The sequence below is a fragment of the Bombina bombina genome, chromosome 4 (genome assembly GCF_027579735.1).
Source record: "Bombina bombina isolate aBomBom1 chromosome 4, aBomBom1.pri, whole genome shotgun sequence".
NCBI classification, from domain to species: domain Eukaryota; kingdom Metazoa; phylum Chordata; class Amphibia; order Anura; family Bombinatoridae; genus Bombina; species Bombina bombina.
Window position 1 is genome coordinate 113,727,959 of NC_069502.1, and position 24,046 is coordinate 113,752,004.

General features: G+C 37.9%; 1 protein-coding gene across 1 annotated transcript in view; it reads right to left on the reverse strand.

The window, feature by feature from the left end:
* Nucleotides 1-219: 219 nt before the first annotated feature.
* Nucleotides 220-24,046, reverse strand: part of CLIC5 (chloride intracellular channel 5) — a 148,359-nt gene continuing 124,532 nt past the window's right edge. Inside the window, exons 5-6 of the mRNA XM_053709599.1 lie at nt 2,255-2,436; nt 220-978 (exon numbers count right to left, since the gene is read on the reverse strand). Coding sequence (XP_053565574.1) covers nt 811-978; nt 2,255-2,436 — 350 coding nt within the window. The 3' untranslated portion in view covers nt 220-810. The remainder of the gene's footprint in view (nt 979-2,254; nt 2,437-24,046) is intronic.

The following is a 24,046-nucleotide window of genomic DNA, read 5'->3' on the forward strand; positions in this document are numbered from 1 at the left end:
TGTATACTTGTGGCTGACCCTGGAATCAATGACTTGCTAATTCATTATTGAATAGTGTAAATTTTAACTTTTAAAGTCTTGCCTGCCTTTTAAACTGCATGAATGTGATATTTTTTTTTCATGCATATGTTTGTTCATTTTTTGTTAAAGGGAATGCACGTCTAATAGCAAATCTTTGGAAACACAATTTGAATATAAAAACACAATGAACAGAGTATATAATTTATACTTGCCATATACCTTTATTAAATTAATTAATTGTAAAGCACATATTTTTCCTTCAGGATCGCATGCCTTTAATATTTTCCATTGGAAACCATTCATAATTTAGAATTGTACTGTGCACTCCATTAAAACAGGAACCACTCAGAGCACTCTTCTGATAAAATCAGAATGTTCCAAAGATAAAATAAAAATATTTTTCTAATCTTAGAACTAAAGTGTATAACAGTAAATTAAATAATCACGTATAACACAATTATCTGTCAAATAATACATTTTATAAATCACAGATACAGGAGTCATGTTACATTACAAAAATACTTTTCTTGAGGACAGCATTTATTGCCTTAAGGTTTAATTTGTTTGGTTAAATTATGCACTATGTGTGATTAAACCATATTGCTCTTAAATATTTGCTCAAATGTATGTAATCAATAACTTCATAAATTCCTTGGTGCCAAAGCAATGGAAATCTGTCATATCCAAAAGCAAATAACAATAGTATAAAGCTATGGTTGGTGCTTTTCATGAGTAAGATGCATCCAAAGGCAAAAAAAGAATCAGTCTTTAACTGTGATGCTGTAATGGTTATGAGTTAGAAAGCCTTTTCGCCACATCTGCGTAAGCCAGCTCTGTTTCTTTGTCTGCTGCGCAGGTGTTAGTGAACTCGTCTCTTGCATATGCATTGTTCAGGTATCTCCATAGGCCAGTCATTTCTTTGGGTATTTCATAGTTTCGGTACTTTTTTGCAACAACCTAGACAAAGAAGTTCAAAATCACAAATGTTAGTTAAAGGGACATGGAACCCAAAATGTATCTTTCATGATTCAGATAGAACATATATATAAAGTGGAAATATTCATTTATTAATTTTGGTTTTCTTTCTTGAAGGAGCAGCAATACACATCAGTAATCCTATGATTAAGTGCTCATGAGGGCACGAATCTAGTTAGGATGTTTGTTTTTTGCCACGTTCCTTCGTTTTTAATTCTGCCTTAATAAAGTTTTCCTTATTTTTTTCAGCCCTTTCTACCGGTGCCTCCTGTTGTGTGGCTGTTCCTTGCCATTTTTTGTAACACATCAGTAAGCCAATCACAAAAATGTAATCTTTAAAACAGGGGCTCTTTAATTTATTAAAGTTTTGAAAGACGCTTCATTTTTAATATAATTCCGACTTATGGTAAACATACCACCGTTCCTCTGCCTGCATCTCCTACCATCTTTAGCATATCGATGACGAATTTGGCTTCCTCCAATCGTTGCGTGTCCCACGAAATGGACAACAAAGGGGGCATGCAACGATTGGAGGAAGCCGGGTTCGTCATCGATCTGCTAAATACAGTAGGAGATGCAGGCAGAGGAATGGCGGTATGTTTACTTTTAATAAGTGGGAAATATGTTAAAAATTTTAATAAATTAAAGTGCCCCTGTTTTAAAGATTGCATTTATATACTGGCCAGTATTGTGTTTTACTTTACAATCACTTTAAATTCAGGAAGGATTGAGGCTATCATAGACATAATTGGCAGCTTATGAGGAGTTACAGAGTTCACAGTAGTTGAAAGCGAAGTACAGCACCTCCTTTCTGTGCAGGCTGACAAAGGTCACAGCCCAACTCTTCATCTCACTTAGAGCAAAGTCCAGCAACACCGACTGTTTCATAAAAGACCTTTGTTCTTCACATTAGGGTCATGCCATATACAACATTCCGGGTATAACACCCTTACAGTCTTTTGTGAAACATTGTGCTTGAATGGTGGTTTGGGAGGAGCTAGAGAAGTATCAGGCATGACTGACAGTTTGGCCACAGAGCTCAAGTGACTTTACATTACAGTACAGTACCTGTTAATCTGTACTGAAGAACTCTCTCAAACTTCAAATGTTCCATAAATTCTTATTTAACTCCTACAAGTAACTGACTGGTTCTAGAAAAATACTGCTTAGTCTTGCCACTCAGGTCATATGACCAGAAACATCAGCAATGTTTTGTTAATAGGGGGAGTATCAGTGTGTGATTAGGACGGCCCATTACCTTGACAACATGAAGTTTGGGTAGAAGGTTGCAGTCTGCCAGGGTTAGCTCATCCCCATCAAGAAACTTCCTCCTGGAAACCTTCTCTTCCTCTCTGCTGTTGGAGTCAATCTCATCAGTCAGTGGTGTATTCAGATAGACATCCAGCTTCTTTAAAGCTTTTGTCAAACCCTTCTCCAGAGCTGGGGAAACAATTTAGCAAATATAAGGACTACTGGTTTTTCCTCCAAAACATTTTTTTTTCTTTATATTTTTTGCTCTCTATCCTTCAAGTACCAAAAAATTCTACTTTACATTTTCAGAATTTGCAAATTACCTGATAACAGGTGTGTGACAGCCAATTAAAGGGACAGAAAAATAAAAATTAAACTTTTATGGTTTAGATAAAGCATGCCATTTTAAACAACTTTTCAGTTTACTTCTATTCTCAAATTTGCTTTGTTCTTTTGGTATCATTTGTTGAAGATTAAAGCTAGGAAGGCTGATAGGAGCTTAGGAGTGTGTATGTATGTCTAGATCAGTCTATGGCAGCAGTGCTTGCAACATTGCTATAAACAATGTTCCAAACACTGCTGCTAGATGTGCACACTCCTTAGTTCACTAAGGATTACACTTTAACAAAGGATACCAAGCTCTAATCATGCTCTATCCAATCAATTTACTTTATTTTTGAATTTTCTGTTCCTTTAACCCTTTGACAGCCAGATGATTTTACAATTTGTTTGACTTCTTTAACCTGTTTGAAGTTGTTAAAGGGGTCTTAAACACATTTTATAAGAATTGTATTGAGGTTATGTCCCTCCTCCCTTTAGTTATGGGTGCCACCATGTTTTAATCTAACGTTCACATTATTCCAGTGCTGATATTTTTGCACATGTGCAGCAACTCTCCTTCAGACACCTGCAGTGCAAACTAAGTTTCAAAATGGCAGCACCCATGATTAGAGGCAGATGTATGAGTGTTTCATTTCCCTTTAAAGTTGTATTCTCAAAGCCCCCCTGTTTTGCTCCAGATGAGAATATGGTCAGTGACTGAAGCATACACATGATTGGCTCATTAGCTGCATCGTCTTTGCAGGGGTTAAACATAAAATAAACAAATTTGTTTAAAAATACAATTGTAACAAAAAAACCTGAATTTTATTTTTCCACTAAAATGTCCATTTAATATACCAATGCATATTTCTTAAGCAATATCTTACACGTTGCACAGTACTTTATTTCCATTAACTGTACAGTAATTACTAGAATGATTTCATTTATTTTTTTATATTAGGTATCAAGTCTGTAGGTCTTAAAGTTACAAAATGATTGTAATAAAAATAAGCTCCTTTGGAGGAGACATACTGTGCAAACATTACTTTTTAAAAGATCCTGCTGACCCTGAGCGTATACAGCTGCTGCTGATTGGCTCTGTGGCTAAATCCACCTACGACCAGCAGTTCTGTGTGGTTCTTGAGTCATACTGTGACTATGGGGCCGAGTTTAGAGCTTGATGCCCCTGTTTCTAAAGACCGCTGCTCCATAACTTGACCGCCTGCTCTGAGGCTGCAGACATCAATCTGCCCGGTCCTATATGATCGGGCTAATTGACACCCCCTGGTCGCGAATCTGCAGGGGGCGGCATTGCACAAGCAGTTCACAAGAACTGCTGGTGCAATGATAAATGCCGACAGCATATGCTGTCAGCATTTATTGATGTGAGGCAGACATGATACGCTACATTGTATCATGTCCGCTCGCACTTTCATAAATCGGCCCCTATGTGTTTAACACATAGCATTGCTGGGTCACTAGTGCTAAAATTGCTGCTCTAATAAATTAGAACATACCATTTTTGCTCCATAAAGTCCATTTAAATTGAGTTTTACACCTCAAAACTATAATTCTTTATGAAACAAAAGTGAAGTGTAATTCAAGCCAACTCCAAAATCCATTTTGGTAAGAAACTGCAAAGTTCACCCTGCACTGTAGACAGCTGACCTCTGTTTCCCCCATGTAGAAAATGGATGGGTTCAGGATGAATGCTTAATCTAAAGGGACATTAATATCAATATGTATTTGCTGCATATAGAAGAGCCTATTTAAATTCTCTTAGAGCTGAACAAATATGCTATGGGGAGGAGTCCACCAATAGATCTCGGGGACTTATCCTTATTAGCCAATAAGAAGCTAATCCTTGAGAACTTGATTAGCAATTATTCACAAACATACCTTTGAAGCCTAGAAGCCTCTGCCTAGAAGCAAATGCAAACTACACTGAAAACAGACACATTTGATTTGTATGTGCTTGTGTTTTATTATCATTGCCAAGAGCTCCCATTAATTATCTCTACCTTAATATATTATCCATTCCAAAGAGTTTAATTAAAGGGACAGTAAATGCCTTCAGATTTTAATATAAAAAGGTTTAGTTATCCATAATAAAACAACTTTTCAAAATACTTTTATTATTTATTTTGCCCCCTTTTATGTAATTTACCTATTTATTTCAGAACTAAAAAGGCACACGGCCAACTCCTCAAGGCTAACCCTGATACAAATCTTGACCTAATTGGCTTTAACAGATAAGAACAGCAAAAAATACACTGTAAACTAACAATATGGCATTTACTAGCCTTGTCAGCTGTGGACTCAAGCCCAGATTGACTTCTCCAAATAAGGCAGGTATTAGGGGTAATTTGGCTATTGAAAAACAATTACAGCAAACAAGATGTTCATTTGTTTTAAAAAATGTTGAGACTTGGCTGATATGTTATTCTGTAGCAACACAACAAAAACATCTTGTAGTTACAAGGTGTTTACTGCCCCTTCTTTACTAATTGCTGGTAGGCAGCTCGCCACTCGCCAGGCTCATGCAAGGGTCACTATTATGTATCTCCATGCCAAAAATGACCCTCTAAATATCATAAAGTTGATATAAAATAAAATGCCAATTACCTTTCTCACTAGGTATTTGTTTTAGAATTAAAAATTGAGGTTGGTGATAAAACTTTAAATATGTATATTGTATTTGCCTGTCTACATTGGTATTATGTTTTATTTTTTTTGTCACCCTTCCCCCATGAAAAATGTGTGGGGGCAACTGTGTTTGCACTATTAATACATTCACAATGAACAAGGTGGGAAATTTGTTTAGAATTATTTCATTTATGACTTTACAAAATGACACTGATTAAACAAGCAGGTATTGAACAATATATGCAGTGTTAATTCACACGTGCAACACCAGGAGTTACCTGCAATTATCTATAATTAGGTGCAAGGAAGAATTTTGAACTTGGACATATTTTTCAAGTCTTCTGGCACTGCAATCATCTCTATGCTAATAGTCAGACATAATTATAAGTAATTGCAAAGTATGGGAATTTCAGGAAAGCAGACAACATAAGACAAACAAAATGCTACAGAAACACTCCCAATAAAGGGAAAAAAGCAGCTAATCTTACACATGCTTATTTCTTTCTTCTTCCGTTCCAGAACGCTCTAGTAATAATATTATCTTTCTTTTTTTCAAGAAAGGTGTTAAACTGAATATAAAAACATATCTATAAAATTAGAATAATATTTGCAATCAGTGATATTTATTTTACAATCAAAGCTGAGATGTGTATAAATCCTACAAAATAATGATGATGAGGCTTGTAAATGATATTATTATTATTGAATACAGGGGTCACAGTTATACATTTTGGCACATAAGCACAATGTGTCAGTATCATCAACATCTTACTAGGTCTAATCCCACAAATCTGAAGCGGAGGCCAATATAGTAATATAAAAGCAAATATAGTAAAATGTAAATACTTAAAGGGATATAAAACCCATCATTTTTCTTTCATCATTCAGATAGAGCATAGAGTTTTAAACAACTTTACAATTTACTTCTATTATAAAAAAAATCCTTTATTCTCTTGGTATTCTTTGCTGAAAAGCATACCTAGGTAGGCTCAGGAGCTGGCAGTTAGTTGCTCATTGGTGGCTGCACATATATGCCTCTTGTCACTGGCTTACTGATGTGTTTATCTAGCTCCCGGTAGTGCATTACTGTTCTTTAATTAAAGGATACCAAGAGAATAAAAGCAAATTAATACCAGAAGTAAATTGAAAAGTTGTTTAAAAATATATGCTCTGACTGAATTTTTGGATTTTATGTACATTTAAAGGTATAGTAAAGTATGTTATCAAAATGGCTTTGTTCTCTTGGTATCTTTTATTGAAGAGTAAAACTAGGTAGGCTCATAAGAGCTCAGGAGTGTGCACGTGTCTTTAGTGCTCTATGGCAGCAGTGTTTTTCAACATTATTTATATATTTTTTATACAATGTTTATACACTGCTGCCATAGAGTTCTAAAGACACGTGCACACTCCTGAGCTCCTAAATTTACCGTTAGTGAAAACACTGCTAGCGATATGGTCTTTGCGATTCTCAGGATCCGTTGGTATTACATCGCAAACTACATTGATAAACTATTAACCCCTAAACCGCCATCCCACACAACGCAAACTATCTCAATAAATTATTAACCCCTTAATCGCCATCCCCCACACAACGCACAGTAATAAACTAATAACAAACCCTCTAACCTAACACCCCCTAGCTTAACCCCAATTAAAATACCATAAATTAAATTAAAACTATACTAACCACCTTAAAAAAATAAAAACTTACCTGTAAAATAAAATTTAAACCTAAGCTTACCCTAAAAAAAAAACAAAAAAATAAAAAAAAACAAAAAAAAACAAAAAACAAACAAACTACCCTTTACAAAAAATAAAAATAAAATAACTTTTACACAAAAAAACCCTACTATTAAAAAAAATAACAAAAGCTAATACTTTTTATTTAGTGTTTGCAATGTGAGGGGGGTAGCGGTTTAGTGGTTAATCGTGTAATTTATGGGTGTAAGTGTACTTTGTAATGTATTTTTGTTGTGTTTTGTGAACTTTTTTAGTTTCGCAAAACACTTTACGAGAGCTCTTAGATCAAGAAATATGTAGATCAATTGCTATAAATACTCAGCATAATTATTACTAAAAAGTGAATACATCAGTAGGAACTCCTCTACCACATCAGGTTGCTGCCAGGTTACTTTGAAGAAAATACATTATGGGCATCTCTTACTTTTTTTTACACTTCTGCAGCCTGATTCCTGTCAGTAACCCCTCATTAGAAAGGAGATAATTGGGTAATTTAACTCCATGGGGCCGATTTATTAAGAGTTGGACAGACATGAGCCGCTGAAGCGATCATGTCTGCCTGACATCGCTGAATGCCGACAGCATACGCAATATGTTCGCATTGTGCTTAACCTGTAATACCAGCGCACATTTGCGTGTGCTGCTATTACTGAGTGGAACACAAATATTTTGCTTGCGAAAACGCAATTTTGCGCTCCATTCTTAATCTACACCAAAATAGAAGGCAAGTCTAATAAAGCTAGAATGTACAGAACATATACACGGCATAAAATATTAATCCGACGCGTTTCTAAATCCTGTTTGCCAGTTGTGCGATACAGGAAACCCGGACTCAGTTGCTCTGCTCAGACCACCCTCAGTGCAAGTGTCAGGCACTACAGTTTTCATCCAGAGAGCAGATCTCCTCTTAAAGGGATAATGAAACCCCAAATTTTGTGATTTAGACAGAGCTTACCATTTTAAAAACTTTCCAATTTACTTCTATTATCAGGTTTGCTTCGTTCCCATGATATTCTTTGTTGAAGAGATACCTAGGTAGGCAACTGGAGCACTACATGACAGGAGATAGTGCTGCCATCTAATGCTCTTGCAAATGAATAACACCCTTGCATAACTGCTGCCATATAGTGCTCTAGAAATTGGATGGCTCCTAAGCTTATGTGCCTGATTTTTAACAAAAGATAACAAGAGAATGAAGAAAATTTGATTTTAGAAGTAAATTATATATATATAATTTTTTTTAAATCCCAATGCTCTGGATAATTGTTTTGCGAAACAAAAAAGTGTCACAAAACACAACAAAAATACATTATAGAGTACAGTTAAACTCATAATAACACCATCTAATAAAAAATGTGAAAAAAAAATATTGTCTACAAAAGTTCAAAGGGCTCAAATAGATGAGGTCTCAGGTGTTAGGAAGGCAGGCAAAAGGCTTTAACATAGAGATACATGCATATACATGTCTAAATATCTATATGTATGTATATATATATATATATATATATATATATATATATATATGTGTGCGTGTGTGTTTTTTATGTGTATACTTATGTATTTATGTTTTTATATGTGTAAATATGTATTTACATACATGTATACACATATAAACACATAAATACATATGTACACATATATAGACATATACAGTTGTGCTCATAAGTTTACATACCCTGGCAGAATTTATTATTTCTTGGCCATTTTTCAGAGAATATGAATGATAACACAAAAACTTTTCTTTTACTCATGGTTAGTGTTTGGCTGAAGCCATTTATTATCAATCAACTGTGTTTACTCTTTTTAAATCATAATGACAACAGAAACTACCAAAATGACCCTGATCAAAAGTTTACATACCCTGGTGATTTTGGCCTGATAACATGCACACAAAGGGGTTTGAATGGCTATTAATGGTAACCATCCTCACCTGTGATCTGTTTGCTTGTTATTAGTGTGTGTGTATAAAAGGTCAATGAGTTTCTGGACTCCTGACAGACCCTTGCAGCTTTCATCCAATGCTGCACTGACGTTTCTGGATTCTGAGTCATGGGGAAAGCAAAAGAATTGTCAAAGGATCTGCGGGAAAAGGTAGTTGAACTGTATAAAACAGGAAAGGGATATAAAAAGATATCCAAGGAATTGAGAATGCCAATCAGCAGTGTTCAAACTCTAATCAAGAAGTGGAAAATGAGGGGTTCTGTTGAAACCAAACCACAGTCAGGTAGACCAACTAAAATTTCAGCCACAACTGCCAGGAAAATTGTTTGGGATGCAAAGAAAAACCCACAAATAACTTCAGGTGAAATACAGGACTCTCTGAAAACATGTGGTGTGGCTGTTTCAAGATGCACAATAAGGAGGCACTTGAAGAAAGATGGGCTGCATGGTCGAGTCGCCAGAAGAAAGACATTACTACACAAATGCCATAAAGTATCCCGCTTACAATACGCCAAACAGCACAGAGACAAGCCTCAACCTTCTGGCACAAAGTCATTTGGAGTGATGAGACAAAAATTTAGCTTTTTGGCCACAACCATAAATTCTACATTTGGAGAGGAGTCAACAAGGTACACCATTCCTACTGTGAAACACAGAGGTGGATCGCTGATGTTTTGGTGATGTGTAAGCTACAAAGGCACAGGAAATTTGGTCAGAATTGATGGCAAGATGAATGCAGTATGTTATCAAAAAATACTGGAGGAAAATTTGCATTCATCAGCCCGGAAGCTGGGCATAGGACGTACTTGGACATTCCAGCATGACAATGATCTTAAACACAAGGCCAAGTCGACCTGTCATTGGCTACAGCAGAATAAAGTGAAGGTTCTGGAGTGGCCATCTCAGTCACCTGACCTCAATATCATTGAGCCACTCTGGGGAGATCTCAAACATGCAGTTCATGCAAGACAGCCCAAGAATTTACAGGAACTGGAGGCTTTTTGCCGGGAAGAATGGGCAGCTTTACCATCTGAGAAGATAAAGAGCCTCATTCACAAATACCACAAAAGACTTCAAGCTGTCATTGATGTTGAAGGGGGCAATACACGGTATTAAGAACTGGGGCATGTAAACTTTTGATCAGGGTAATTTGGGTAGTTTCTGTTGTCATTATGATTTAAAAAGAGTAAACACAGTTGATTGATAATAAATGGCTTCAGCCAAACACTAACCATGAGTGAAAGAAAAGTTTTTGTGTTATCATTCATATTCTCTGAAAAATGGCCAAGAAATCATAAATTCTTCCAGGGTATGTAAACTTATGAGCACAACTGTATATAAGTGTATTGGAGCCCTTTGCAGTTAAAGTGAATGTCAATTTTCATGATAAAGTGCCTGGTTTTTAAAAAAACTATTAACAGGGGCACTTTCATTCATGAAAGTTTACATTGCACCAGATTTTACAAATACTTACCTTCTTCTCCTGAAACGCTGGATCGCCGATACCCTCGCCTGCTTCTTCCTGCTGTACTAACACAACAATGACGAAAACAGCTTTCTCCAATCACAGCATGGCCTCACCAGATGAATGCTCCTGGGGGGGAAGCCGTGATTGGAGGAAGAACAGACGACCTGCAGGCGTGGGATCGGCGACACGGCGCTTCAGGAGAAGGTAAGAATTTCTAAAATCCTGTGCAATGTAAACTTTCATGAATGAAAGTGCCCCTGTTTTTTATCGTTTTTTTAAAAACCGGGCACTTTATCATGAAAGTTGACATTAACTATAAGTAGATCAAACATGTAAAAGCATATTTATGCAATATTCATATTTTTATATATAATTTTTTTTTATTGAAGTTGTGAGAGTGACAAACATAAGAAAAATAACATACATAATTCGTCCAAAGACAGGTATTACATCCGAGCTAGGTACATATTACAATAGCATATCATGTTCTAATGGAGTGTGGGAGAAGGCGTGGACGAATTAAAATTGAACTTCATTTTTATAATAATAATATGTAACATATGTTCCCCAAAACGACAGCAGAGAACTTCTTCATTATCCAAGTTAATGACATCAGAATGAGGGGATATGGCTTATGTTTCGGGTCACTCCTGGACCATAGTATGTGGGGGAGGGGGGGGAGTTCAGCGGGCAAGAGCCGCTCATATTAAAGAGGGGGAAGGGGAGGGGGGGGGCGGAGCTTTATTAAGATACACCAGTAAAAGAGTAATAAGGGGAGCGATATGAAAGCATATGGTATCGGTGGCATGGGTTAATAAGAGACAACAAAATAAATACATCTACAACAAGTTATGATGTAAAATTAGTGAATGCTAACCATCACACAAGATGATTCTCCCAGTATGATTTACCAATGGTGCAATAGTCAGACCTAAAGGTCATCATGAATACAATTCCATAGGGAAAATGTGTCACTATACATCTTTGGCCACTGATGTAGCTAGATCCAGATTGTGCACATATAAACATATTTTGAAGGTATATAGGTATGGCATGCCTTTATATAGCAATATGTGAAATTAATTAATAATAGGCCCTTCAGGTCAGTTGTAAACAGATATATATAAGAAGACTTATACAAAAAAACTAAGAGTATTCCTCAATGGTGGAAAGTAATTATGGGGTATATGCTGGTCAGTGCACAGATAGAATGACCCTCCTAGTACCATATACCCATGGTGTAGTAATTAAGCCTAAAGGTCATCATCATCAATTCCATAGGGAAGAGGTGCCGCTATACATCTTTGGTTGCTCATGTAGTAGGTTCAAGATTGTGTTCATATAAGCATACAATTAAGGTACAAAGGTATAATATGCATATATATATATATATATATATATATATATATATATATATATATATATATATATATATGTAAAATACTGACATATTAGTGCGATGCCACATACACGTGTCATGAGAACCAAATAGCTAAAAGAGATAATGTAATATAGACACGCCAGTGTAGTGTGATATAAATGTGCTATGACAGTTAGATCTCTAGAGAAGGTAATGTAAGACACAGGCATATTAGTGTAGTATAATACACGTGAGTCATGAGGAGTAAATATCTAGAGCAAGCAATATACAGCACAGTCACACTAGCATAGCGTGGTATATAAGTATCATAGGAACCAAACGTCCAAAGGATGTAGTATAGAACCCAGGCATATTAGTGTGACATACTTGTGTCATAAGAGCTAGATATCTAGAGAAGGTAATATAGGACACCGACCAGTGCCGGGTAGGATACAGTAATATTATGTCCGATGATATTTATATAGAGACCACTTTTGGGTTACTGGAAAGACCAATGAATTGTAAAAATAGTGGGCTAACAAAAATTCTAGTAAGTTCACCATAGAAAACCTTAGGATTATAAAGGGTATATGGAACTATTATCTATTATCTAAAATATCAGATATATAACCACAGTTTGTAGTAATCTGAATTATTGGCCGGGATATAAATGGCTAATTGTTGGCATGCGCAAGAACATATGAGATATCATGTAACAAGCAGATAAGATAAGAGTAATCATACAGCCCTAAAGTGTTGTGAGACCTGTGGAGTTAGTTCAATATTTTGGCTATGCGAGTATGAGAAAATAAGATAATAAATTTCTACACTGCATAGTAACCTTAGTGCTCCCTTGTGATATAGATACCAAGTAAAGTAGTAATAAATAAGAACTGGCCTTATAGACTAACAGTGAGGCTGTGGGAGACTGCAGGCTTATAATGGTTAACATAGGGAGTGTATAGGAAAGGAAACCTAGATCACCACAATCTACCAGGTTGGCTGCATCCCCAAGCTCCGCGGGACACTCAATGCCGCTGGAGCAGGAAACTGGTCTCTCCGCTGAAGTGAGTGTGTGCTATGAAGACCGGACATCACATTCCATGGAAGTAGGTTGGTGAGCGCCCGTGTACGAGTGATTGAAGCCGTGGTCATTTTCAGGTCTTTGCGATGCAAAGGAGGAGGAGGTGACTGGTAGGTTATCCACATGCTGTGACCTCCTCGTGCTGGGTCCGCATTCCTCTCCTGTAGGATTCCGATCCGAGATAAGTTCTGCCTGCAGCTTGAGGAAGTGGGTGTCGAGCTTTTCCCTCAACCGCTGTAGCAGTAGTATTATCTTCACCATTTTGGGTGTGGGTCAGCTCTATGATGGCATAGCAAACCTATTGAGTAATTAGCCTCAACCTTCTGGCACAAAGTCATTTGGAGTGATGAGACAAAAATTGAGCTTTTTGGCCACAACCATAAATTCTACATTTGGAGAGGAGTCAACAAGGTACACCATTCCTACTGTGAAACACAGAGGTGGATCGCTGATGTTTTGGTGATGTGTGAGCTACAAAGGCACAGGAAATTTGGTCAGAATTGATGGCAAGATGAATGCAGTATGTTATCAAAAAATACTGGAGGAAAATTTGCATTCATCAGCCCGGAAGCTGGGCATGGGACGTACTTGGACATTCCAGCATGACAATGATCTTAAATACAAGGCCAAGTCGACCTGTCATTGGCTACAGCAGAATAAAGTGAAGGTTCTGGAGTGGCCATCTCAGTCTCCTGACCTCAATATCATTGAGCCACTCTGGGGAGATCTCAAACGTGCAGTTCATGCAAGACAGCCCAAGAATTTACAGGAACTGGAGGCTTTTTGCCGGGAAGAATGGGCAGCTTTACCATCTGAGAAGATAAAGAGCCTCATTCACAAATACCACAAAAGACTTCAAGCTGTCATTGATGTTGAAGGGGGCAATACACGGTATTAAGAACTGGGGCATGTAAACTTTTGATCAGGGTAATTTGGGTAGTTTCTGTTGTCATTATGATTTAAAAAGAGTAAACACAGTTGATTGATAATAAATGGCTTCAGCCAAACACTAACCATGAGTGAAAGAAAAGTTTTTGTGTTATCATTCATATTCTCTGAAAAATGGCCAAGAAATCATAAATTCTTCCAGGGTATGTAAACCTATGAGCACAACTGTATATAAGTGTATTGGAGCCCTTTGCAGTTAAAGTGAATGTAAATTTTCATGATAAAGTGCCTGGTTTTTAAAAAAACTATTAACAGGGGCACTTTCATTCATGAAAGTTTACATTGCACCAGATTTTACAAATACTTACCTTCTTCTCCTGAAACGCTGGATCGCCGATACCCTCGCCTGCTTCTTCCTGCTGTACTAACACAACAATGACGAAAGACCAGTGCCGGGTAGGATACAGTAATATTATGTCCGATGATATTTATATAGAGACCACTTTTGGGTTACTGGAAAGACCAATGTATTGTAAAAATAGTGGGCTAACAAAAATTCTAGTAAGTTCACCATAGAAAACCTTAGGATTATAAAGGGTATATGGAACTATTATCTATTATCTAAAATATCAGATATATAACCACAGTTTGTAGTAATCTGAATTATTGGCCGGGATATAAATGGCTAATTGTTGGCATGCGCAAGAACATATGAGATATCATGTAACAAGCAGATAAGATAAGAGTAATCATACAGCCCTAAAGTGTTGTGAGACCTGTGGAGTTAGTTCAATATTTTGGCTATGCGAGTATGAGAAAATAAGATAATAAATTTCTACACTGCATAGTAACCTTAGTGCTCCCTTGTGATATAGATACCAAGTAAAGTAGTAATAAATAAGAACTGGCCTTATAGACTAACAGTGAGGCTGTGGGAGACTGCAGGCTTATAATGGTTAACATAGGGAGTGTATAGGAAAGGAAACCTAGATCACCACAATCTACCAGGTTGGCTGCATCCCCAAGCTCCGCGGGACACTCAATGCCGCTGGAGCAGGAAACTGGTCTCTACGCTGAAGTGAGTGTGTGCTGTGAAGACCGGACATCACATTCCATGGAAGTAGGTTGGTGAGCGCCCGTGTACGAGTGATTGAAGCCGTGGTCATTTTCAGGTCTTTGCGATGCAAAGGAGGAGGAGGTGACTGGTAGGTTATCCACATGCTGTGACCTCCTCGTGCTGGGTCCGCATTCCTCTCCTGTAGGATTCCGATCCGAGATAAGTTCTGCCTGCAGCTTGAGGAAGTGGGTGTCGAGCTTTTCCCTCAACCGCTGTAGCAGTAGTATTATCTTCACCATTTTGGGTGTGGGTCAGCTCTATGATGGCATAGCAAACCTATTGAGTAATTAGCCTTCTAGGTAGTTATGCAGAGTGTTGTTGCTGTGTATAGGAGTAGAGCTGCTCATTGAAAAGATTACTGCTGATGAGCCACGTTGTCGAATAACTCCCCAGACAATGGTGTGTAATGCCGGGTGGTTGTCCTCAGATAAAAGAGCTAGATCTCCTGTAGATTTCTGCACCTCTAGCTATCCCTTAGTTCAGTGATTGCTGCTATTCCTTCTAAAGCTTAGTTCCCAAAACACTTTGTGGAAATTTGGATAAAAGCTATTATAAAGTTTATAAAGTCAGGAGCTACATCGGAACATGTCTTGCTCCCTTGATGGCAAGCTCCGCCCCTCCGCAATATTCATATTTGTTATACTGTGTATTTACTGTAAATATTTCACATTCCAATGTTCTTCACATAACAGAATATGCTATATGTATTTCTAAATAGATATTCCTATATATATATATATATATATATATATATATATATATATATATATATATATAGTAATGCAAGCAGCCGGGCATCACACGGAAGTAGAGTAACAAAAAAACAAAAAACAAAAAAAAAATAGATGCAGGGGTTGTTCCATAAAAAATATATAGACTTTATTTTGTGAGACAGGTTAAAAACAAATAGGACTCGCAGCCCATCGAGTTAGAAAAAGGTTAAGTGGAGATACAAACGAGCAGACATGTTTCATGTGGGGCTACCACACTTGCTCACTGCTAGCACACACGAAACATGTCTGCTCGTTTGTATCTCCACTTAACCTTTTTCTAACTCGATGGGCTGCGAGTCCTATTTGTTTTTAACCTGTCTCACACAATAAAGTCTATATATTTTTTATGGAACAACCCCTGCATCTATTTTTTTGTTACTCTACCTCCGTGTGATGCCCGGCTGCTTGCATTACTATTTGTCACATGTATGAAGGCCTGAGGCTCCTGGGAAGCGAGTAGGAGGAGTGCGAAGAGAGGACCGACCTGTGTTCCGCCGAAGACACGCTACCCTGAAGACAGCTCTCCTGAAGGCTGGTAAGTGCCACGGTGTGTGTTTTTGCATTACTATATATATATATACCTATATATAACCATCTATATATATATATACCTATATATAACCACCTATATATATATCTATATATATCTTCCTCAAGAGGTAGTAGCAACAAACACTGTGGGGGACTTTAAAAATGCATGGGACAAGCATAAGGCTATCCTACGAACTAGATAAGTTTATACTGTTAGGTAAGGTCGGGCAGACTTGCTGGGCCTATGGCTCTTATCTGCCGTCAATATCTATGCTTCTATGTTTCTATATATACCTATATATAACCATCTATATACATATATATATATATATATATATATATATATATATAACCATCTATATATATATATATATATATATATATATATAGGCCAAAGTCCAGTGGTGAAGCACTCTCAAATACAGTCCGGGGTGCACAGCAAGCAGCTACAAACAATCCCAAAAAGAAGCAGGCACTCTCCGTTTAAATTTCAAATTATTTACTAGTAAATAATTTGAAATTTAAACGGAGAGTGCCTGCTTATTTTTGGGATTATATATATATATATATATATATATATATATATATATATATATATATATATATATATATATATATATATATATATATATATATATATATATAACCATATATATATATATATATATATATATATATATATATATATATATATATATATATATATATATATATATATATAGGTATAAATATATATTTGTGCAAAAAAATCATATATATATATAAATATGTATTTATGAATCAATACAACATATTCTATGTGAAGAACATTGGAATGTGAAATATTCATATTTTCATGTCAAGTTAGTGCACTTGAGAATATGGAATCTGGTTTGCGTGCAAGTAGGGTTTTAGGTTTCTTCTGCACGATATTGTAAGTTTGACTTTTTACACGCAAAAAGCTTACTTCTTGCACAGTTAATACTTAAACAAGAGTGTTAAATAGCGCTCCACTTGTAATCTGGCCCATTATATTACAATCTCAAAATGCTTATTGTCCCTTTAAAGACTTGTGAAATTTCTTCTTTTTTTTTGTCCTAAGCTGGCATCCGTCCTCTTCTTGGAATGCTGTATGTAAATTCATAAACCAGGTTACACAGAAAAGCTTAAAGGGACATAATACTCATATGCTAAATCACTTGAAACTGATGCAGTATAACTGTAAAAAGCTGACAGGAAAATATCACCTGAGCATCTCTATGTAAAAAAGGAAGATATTTTACCTCACAGTCTCCTCAGCTCAGCAAAGTAAGTTCTGTGTAAAAAGTTATACTTCACCTGCTCCCAGCTGCAGGTAAAAATAAAAAATAAATGAAGAAATGAACAGCAGCCAATCAGCATCAGCAGTGCTGAGGTCATGAACTCTTACTGTGATCTCATGAGATTTGACTTAACTCTCATGAGATTTCATAGTACGCTTCCTTTACCTGATTGGTGAAATAATATGAGAGTGCACAAGGCTCATCCTTTCAGCTGTCCCAGGACAGACACACTAAAATGCTGCTTAGAAATCCTTCACAATGGGATGTGGCTACTGAGGAACTTTTGAGGTAAAATATCTTTCTTTTTTACATAGAGATGTTCAGGAGATATTTTCTAGTCAGCTTTTTACAGCTATACTGCATCACTTTCAAGTGTTTAAACATTTGGGTATTATGGCCCTTTAATTTACTGCTGGGCAGCATTGTGAAGGCTTTGCTGACAGTATCATGATAGAAAGGTTCAAATATATGAAGGGACTTAAAGGGACAGTCTAGGCCAAAATAAACTTTCATGATTCAGATAGAGCATGTCATTTTAAACAATTTTCCAATTTACTTTTATCACCAATTTTGCTTTGTTCTCTTGGTATTCTTAGTTGAAAGCTTAACCTAGGAGGTTCATATGCTAATTTCTAGACCTTGAAGGCCACCTCTTTTCAGAATGCATTTTAACAGTTTTTCACCACTAGAGGGTGTTAGTTCACATATTTTCATATAGATAACACTGTGCTTGTGCACGTGAAGTTATCTGGGAGCAGACACTGATTGGCTAAACTGCAAGTCTGTCAAAAGAACTGAAATAAAGGGGCAGTTTGCAGAGGCTTAGATACAAGATAATCACAGAGGTTAAAAGTATATATTATTATATATATATTATAACTGTGTTGGTTATGCAAAACTGGGGAATGGGTAATAAAGGGATTTTAAAACAATAAAAATTCTGGTGTAGACTGTCCCTTTAACATAGCTGAAAGCATTTTCCACAAAAAAAGAAATACCAAAACAAGTGGTCACAATCTTAAAGGGAAAGTCTAGTCAAAATTACACTTCCATGATTCAGATAGGGCATGCAATTTTAAACAACTTTCCAATTTACTTTTATCATCAAATTTGCTTTGTTCTCTTGGTATTCTATGTTGAAAACTAAACCTAGGCTCATAGACTGATTCTAAGCCATTGAAGGCCTCCTCTTATCTCAGTGATTTTTTACACAGTTAGACATTGCAAGTTTATGTGTGCCATATAGATAACATTGTGCTCACTCACGTGGAGTTATGCAGGAGTCAACACTGATTGGCTAAAATGCAAGTTTGTAAATAGCACTGAGATTAGGCGACAGTTTGCAGAGGCTTAGATACAGGTTGATTACAGAGGTAAAAATGTTCTAACATAACAGTGTTGATTATGCAAAACTTTTTAAACAATACAAATTCTGGAGTAGACTGCTCCTTTAAGCTAGAGGGTAACAGATTCAGGAAAAATGTAAGGTAGCATATTTTTTTTTTTTACAGAAAGGGTGGTGGATTCATGGAATAAACTTCCAATAGAGGTGGTAAACACAGGGTCTGTAATATAATTACAAAATGCCTGGGACATGCATAAGGCCATCCTATGAAAACAGTAACATGTAGAATAGGTAGACTTGATGGGCCTTTTGGTTCTTATCTACTGTCAGATTCTATGCTTCTAGCAATTGCTTCAGCTTTACAGACAGGCAGGTGCAATTAGGATATGAACCTTAAGCTTTTTGTAGGCACCAGAGCACTCAATAAAATATTCCAAGCCTTATAAAGGGCTATGGGGTGCACACAGGACATCTCCTACACTGTAGTCAGGCACTAGGTACATTTTCCAATCTTTTTGCAAAAGGTCCCCTGAGGTCGCTAGAATTTATACTTTCCTTCTCCAAAATGTGCTGATCACCAGATTAAGGGCCGCACAAACGTGTACTCCTTCCTGGGGAATGGGATTAGCTGTCTGAGCTACATAAACACTGAGCAAATGCCTAGCAAAATGTGACTTTGTAGCCAGAAAATGTGCATTTACAGCAGGCGTTATTCCCTGTGCCAGAGAGATAGATACAGCACAGTTAAGGAAAGCAGCTGATAATGTGGCCCCCTGGCCAAGACAGGGCCAACACAGATACACTGCCATCTGCAGCAATAATATCTGACAGCTGCCCAATCCTAGCACATTGTCAGTGCAGAATTATTACATGCCCAGGAATTGCATAGGAAGGCAGATATAACCCTTTCACCACTGTGTGACATATGTGATATGTGGTATATTTCTCTTGTAAGGTGTATCCAGTCCACGGATCATCCATTACTTGTGGGATATTCTCATTCCCAACAGGAAGTTGCAAGAGGACACCCACAGCAGAGCTGTAATATAGCTCCTCCCCTAACTGTCATAGCCAGTCATTCTCTTGCAAGTCTCAACAAGCTAGGTCGTTGTAGGAGAGAGTGGTTAAATATAGTTAGTTTATTTTCTTCAATCAAAAGTTTGTTATTTTTAAATAGTACCGGTGTTGTGCTATTTTATCTCAGGCAGTAAATAGAAGAAGAATCTGCCTGAGGTTTCTATGATCTTAGCAGGTTGTAACTAAGATCCATTGCTGTTCTCACATATGTCTAAGGGGATTACACAGATGAGGTAACTTCAGCGAGAGAATGGCGTGCAGTTTATTCTGCTATCAGGTATGTGCAGTTATAATTTTTTCTAGAGATGGAAAACACTAGAAAATGCTGCTGATACCGGATTAATGTAAGTTAAGCCTGAATACAGTGATTTAATAACGACTGGTATCATGCTTACTCCCAGGGGTAATACCCTTATGATATTGCAATATAAAACGTTTGCTGGCATGTTTAATCGTTTTTATATATGCTTTGGTGATAAAACTTTATTGGGGCCTAGTTTTTTCCACATGGCTGGCTTAAATTTTGACTAGAAACAATTTCCACTGTTGTAGTATAAAAGTTACAGTTGGTGCAGTTAAAATTACAAACTGTGACATCCAGCTTCCCTCAAAGGCCCTCTGAATGCTATAGGACATCTCTAAAGGGCCCAAAGGCTTTTCAAAGTCGTTTATTGGGGAAGGTAGGGCCACAGCTTGCTGTGGCAGTTGGTTGTGACTGTTAAAAAATGTCTATTTCGTTTTTTTTTTTTTTATCCGTTTTTTGAACTAAGGGGTTAATCATCCATTTGCAAGTTGGTGCAATGCTCTGTTAGCCTATTATACACACTGTAAAAATTTCGTTTGATTTACTGCATTTTTTCACTGTTTTTCAAATTCTGCCAAAATTTGTTTCTCTTAAAGGCACAGTACCATTTTTTATATTTGCTTGTTAACTTGATTTAAAGTGTTTTCCAAGCTTGCTAGTCTCATTGCTATTCTGTATAAACATGTCTGACATAGAAGAAACTCCTTGTTTATTATGTTTAAAAGCCATGGTGGAACCCCCTCTTAGAATGTGTACCAAATGTACTGATTTCATTTTATGCAATAAAGATCATTTTCTGTCTTTAAAAAAATTATCACCAGAGGAATATGACGAGGGGGAAGTTATGCCGACTAACTTTCCCCACGTGTCAGACCCTTTGACTCCCGCTTAAGGGACTCACGCTCAAATGGCGCCAAGTACATCTAGGGCGCCCATAGCGTTTACTTTACAAGACATGGCGGCAGTCATGGATAATACACTGTCAGCGGTATTAGCCAGACTACCTGAACTTAGAGGTAAGCGAGATAGCTCTGGGGTGAGACAAAATGCACAGCATACTGACGCTTTAAGAACCATGTCTGATACTGCCTCACAATATGCAGAAGCTGAGGAAAGAGAGCTTCAGTCAGTGGGTGATGTTAATGACTCAGGAAAGATACCTGATTCTAATATTTCTACATTTAAATTTAAGCTTGAACAACTCCGCGTGTTGCTTAGGGAGGTTTTAGCTGCTCTGAATGACTGTGATACCATTGCAGTGCCAGAGAAATTGTGTAGACTGGATAAATACTTTGCAGTGCTGGTGTGTACTGATGTTTTTCCAAATACCTAAAAGGTTTACAGAAATTATTAATAAGGAATGGGATAGACCAGGTGTGCCGTTCTCTTCCCCTCCTATTTTTAGAAAAATGTTTCCAATAGACGCCACCATACGGGACTTATGGCAGTCAGTCCCTAAGGTGGAGGGAGCAGTTTCTACTCTAGTAAAGCGTACTACTATCCCTGTCGAGGACATTTGTGGTTTTTTTTTTTTTTTTTTTTTTTTTTTTTAGATCCAATGGATAAAAAATTAGAGGTTACCTTAAGAAAATATTTATTCAACAAGGTTTTATCCTACAGCCCCTTGCATGCATTGCCCCTGTCACTGCTGCTGCGGCGTACTGGTTTGAGTCTCTGGAAGAGGCTTTACAGGTAGCGACTCCATTGGATGACATACTTGGCAAACTTAGAGCACTTAAGCTAGCCAATTCTTTTATTCTGATGCCATTGTTCATTTGACTAAACTAACGGCTAAGAATTCTGGTTTTGCTATACAGGCGCGCAGAGCGCTATGGCTTAGATCATGGTCTGCTGACGTGACTTCAAAATCTAAGCTACTTAACATTCCCTTCAAGGGGCAGACCCTATTCGGGCCTGGTTGAAGGAGATTATTGCTGATATCACTGGAGGAAAAGGTCATGCCCTTCCTCAGGACAGGTCCAAATCTAGGGCCAAACAGTCTAATTTTCGTGCCTTTCAAAACTTCAAGGCAGGTGCGGCATCAACTTCCTCTAATGCTAAACAAGAGGGAACTTTTGCTCAATCCAAGACGGTCTGGAGACCAAACCTGACCTGGAAAAAAGGTAAGCAGGTAAAAAAGCCTGCTGCTGCCTCTAAGACAGCATGAAGGAACGGCCCCCTATCCGGGAATGGATCTAGTAGGGGGCAGACTTTCACTTTTTGCCCAGGCGTGGGCAAGAGATGTTCAGGATCCCTGGACGTTGGAAATTATATCCCAGGGATATCTTCTGGACTTCAAAGCTTCCCCCCCAAAAGGGAGATTTCACCTTTCACAATTATCTGCACACCAGATAAAGAGTGAGGCATTCTTACACTGTGTACGAGACCTCCTAGTTATGGGAGTGATCCATCCAGTTCCAAAGGAGGAACAGGGACAGGGTTTTTCCTCAAATGTGTTTGTGGTTCCCAAAAAAGAGGGAACCTTCAGACCAATTTTGGATCTAAAGATCTTAAACAAATTCCTCAAAGTTCCGTCGTTCAAGATGGAAACTATTCGTACCATCCTACCACTGATTATATGACTACAGTGGATCTAAAGGATGCTTATCTTCACATTCCGATACACAAAGATCATCATCGGTTTCTCAGGTTTGCCTTTCAAGACAGGCATTACCAGTTGTAGCTCTTCCCTTGGGATTAGCTACAGCCCCAAGAATCTTTACAAAGGTTCTAGGGTCGCTTATGGTGGTCCTAAGGCCGCGGGGCATAGCAGTAGCCCCTTATTTAGACGACATCCTGATACAGGCGTCAAACTTCCAAATTGCCAAGTCTCATACGGACGTAGTACTGGCATTTCTGTGGTCGCATGGGTGGAAAGTGAACGAGGAAAAGAGTTCTCTATCCCCACTCACAAGAGTTTCCTTTCTAGGGACTCTGATAGATTCTGTAGAAATGAAAATTCACCTGACGGAGTCCAGGTTATCAAAGATTCTAAATTCCTGCCGGGTTCTTCATTCCATTCCGCGCCCTTTGGTGGTTCAGTGTATGGAAGTAATCGGCTTAATGGTAGCGGCAATGAACATAGTGCCGTTTGCACGCTTACATCTCAGACCGCTGCAACTATGCATGCTCAGTCAGTGGAACGGGGATTACACAGATTTGTCCCCTCAACTGAATCTGGACCAAGAGACCAGGGATTCTCTTCTCTGGTGGCTATCTCGGGTCCATCTGTCCAAAGGTATGACCTTTCGCAGGCTAGATCGGACAATTGTTACGACAGATGCCAGCCTTCTAAGTTGGGGTGCAGTCTGGAATTCCTTAAAGGCTCGGGGATCGTGGACTCAGGAGGAGTCTCTCCTTCCATTAAATATTCTGGAACTAAGAGCGATATTCAAGGCTCTTCAGGCTTGGCCTCAGTTAGCAACTCTGAGGTACATCAGATTTCAGTCGGACAACATCACGACTGTAGCTTACATCAACCATCAAGGGGGAACGAGAAGTTCCCTAGAGATGTTAGAAGTTTCAAAAATAATTCGCTGGGCAGAGATTCACTCTTGCCACCTATCAGCTATCCATATCCCAGGTGTAGAGCACTGGGAGGCGGATTTTCTAAGTCGTCAGACTTTTCATCCGGGAGAGTGGGAACTCCATCCGGAGGTATTTGCACAACTGATTCATCGTTGGGGCAAACCAGAACTGGATCTCATGGCGTCTCGCCAGAACGCCAAGCTTCCGTGTTACGGATCCAGGTCCAGGGATCCCAAGGCGACACTGATAGATGCTCTAGCAGCGCCCTGGTCTTTCAACCTGGCTTATGTGTTTCCACCGTTTCCTATGCTCCCTCGACTGATTGCCAAGATCAAGCAGGAGAGAGCATCGGTGATTCTGATAGCACCTGCGTGG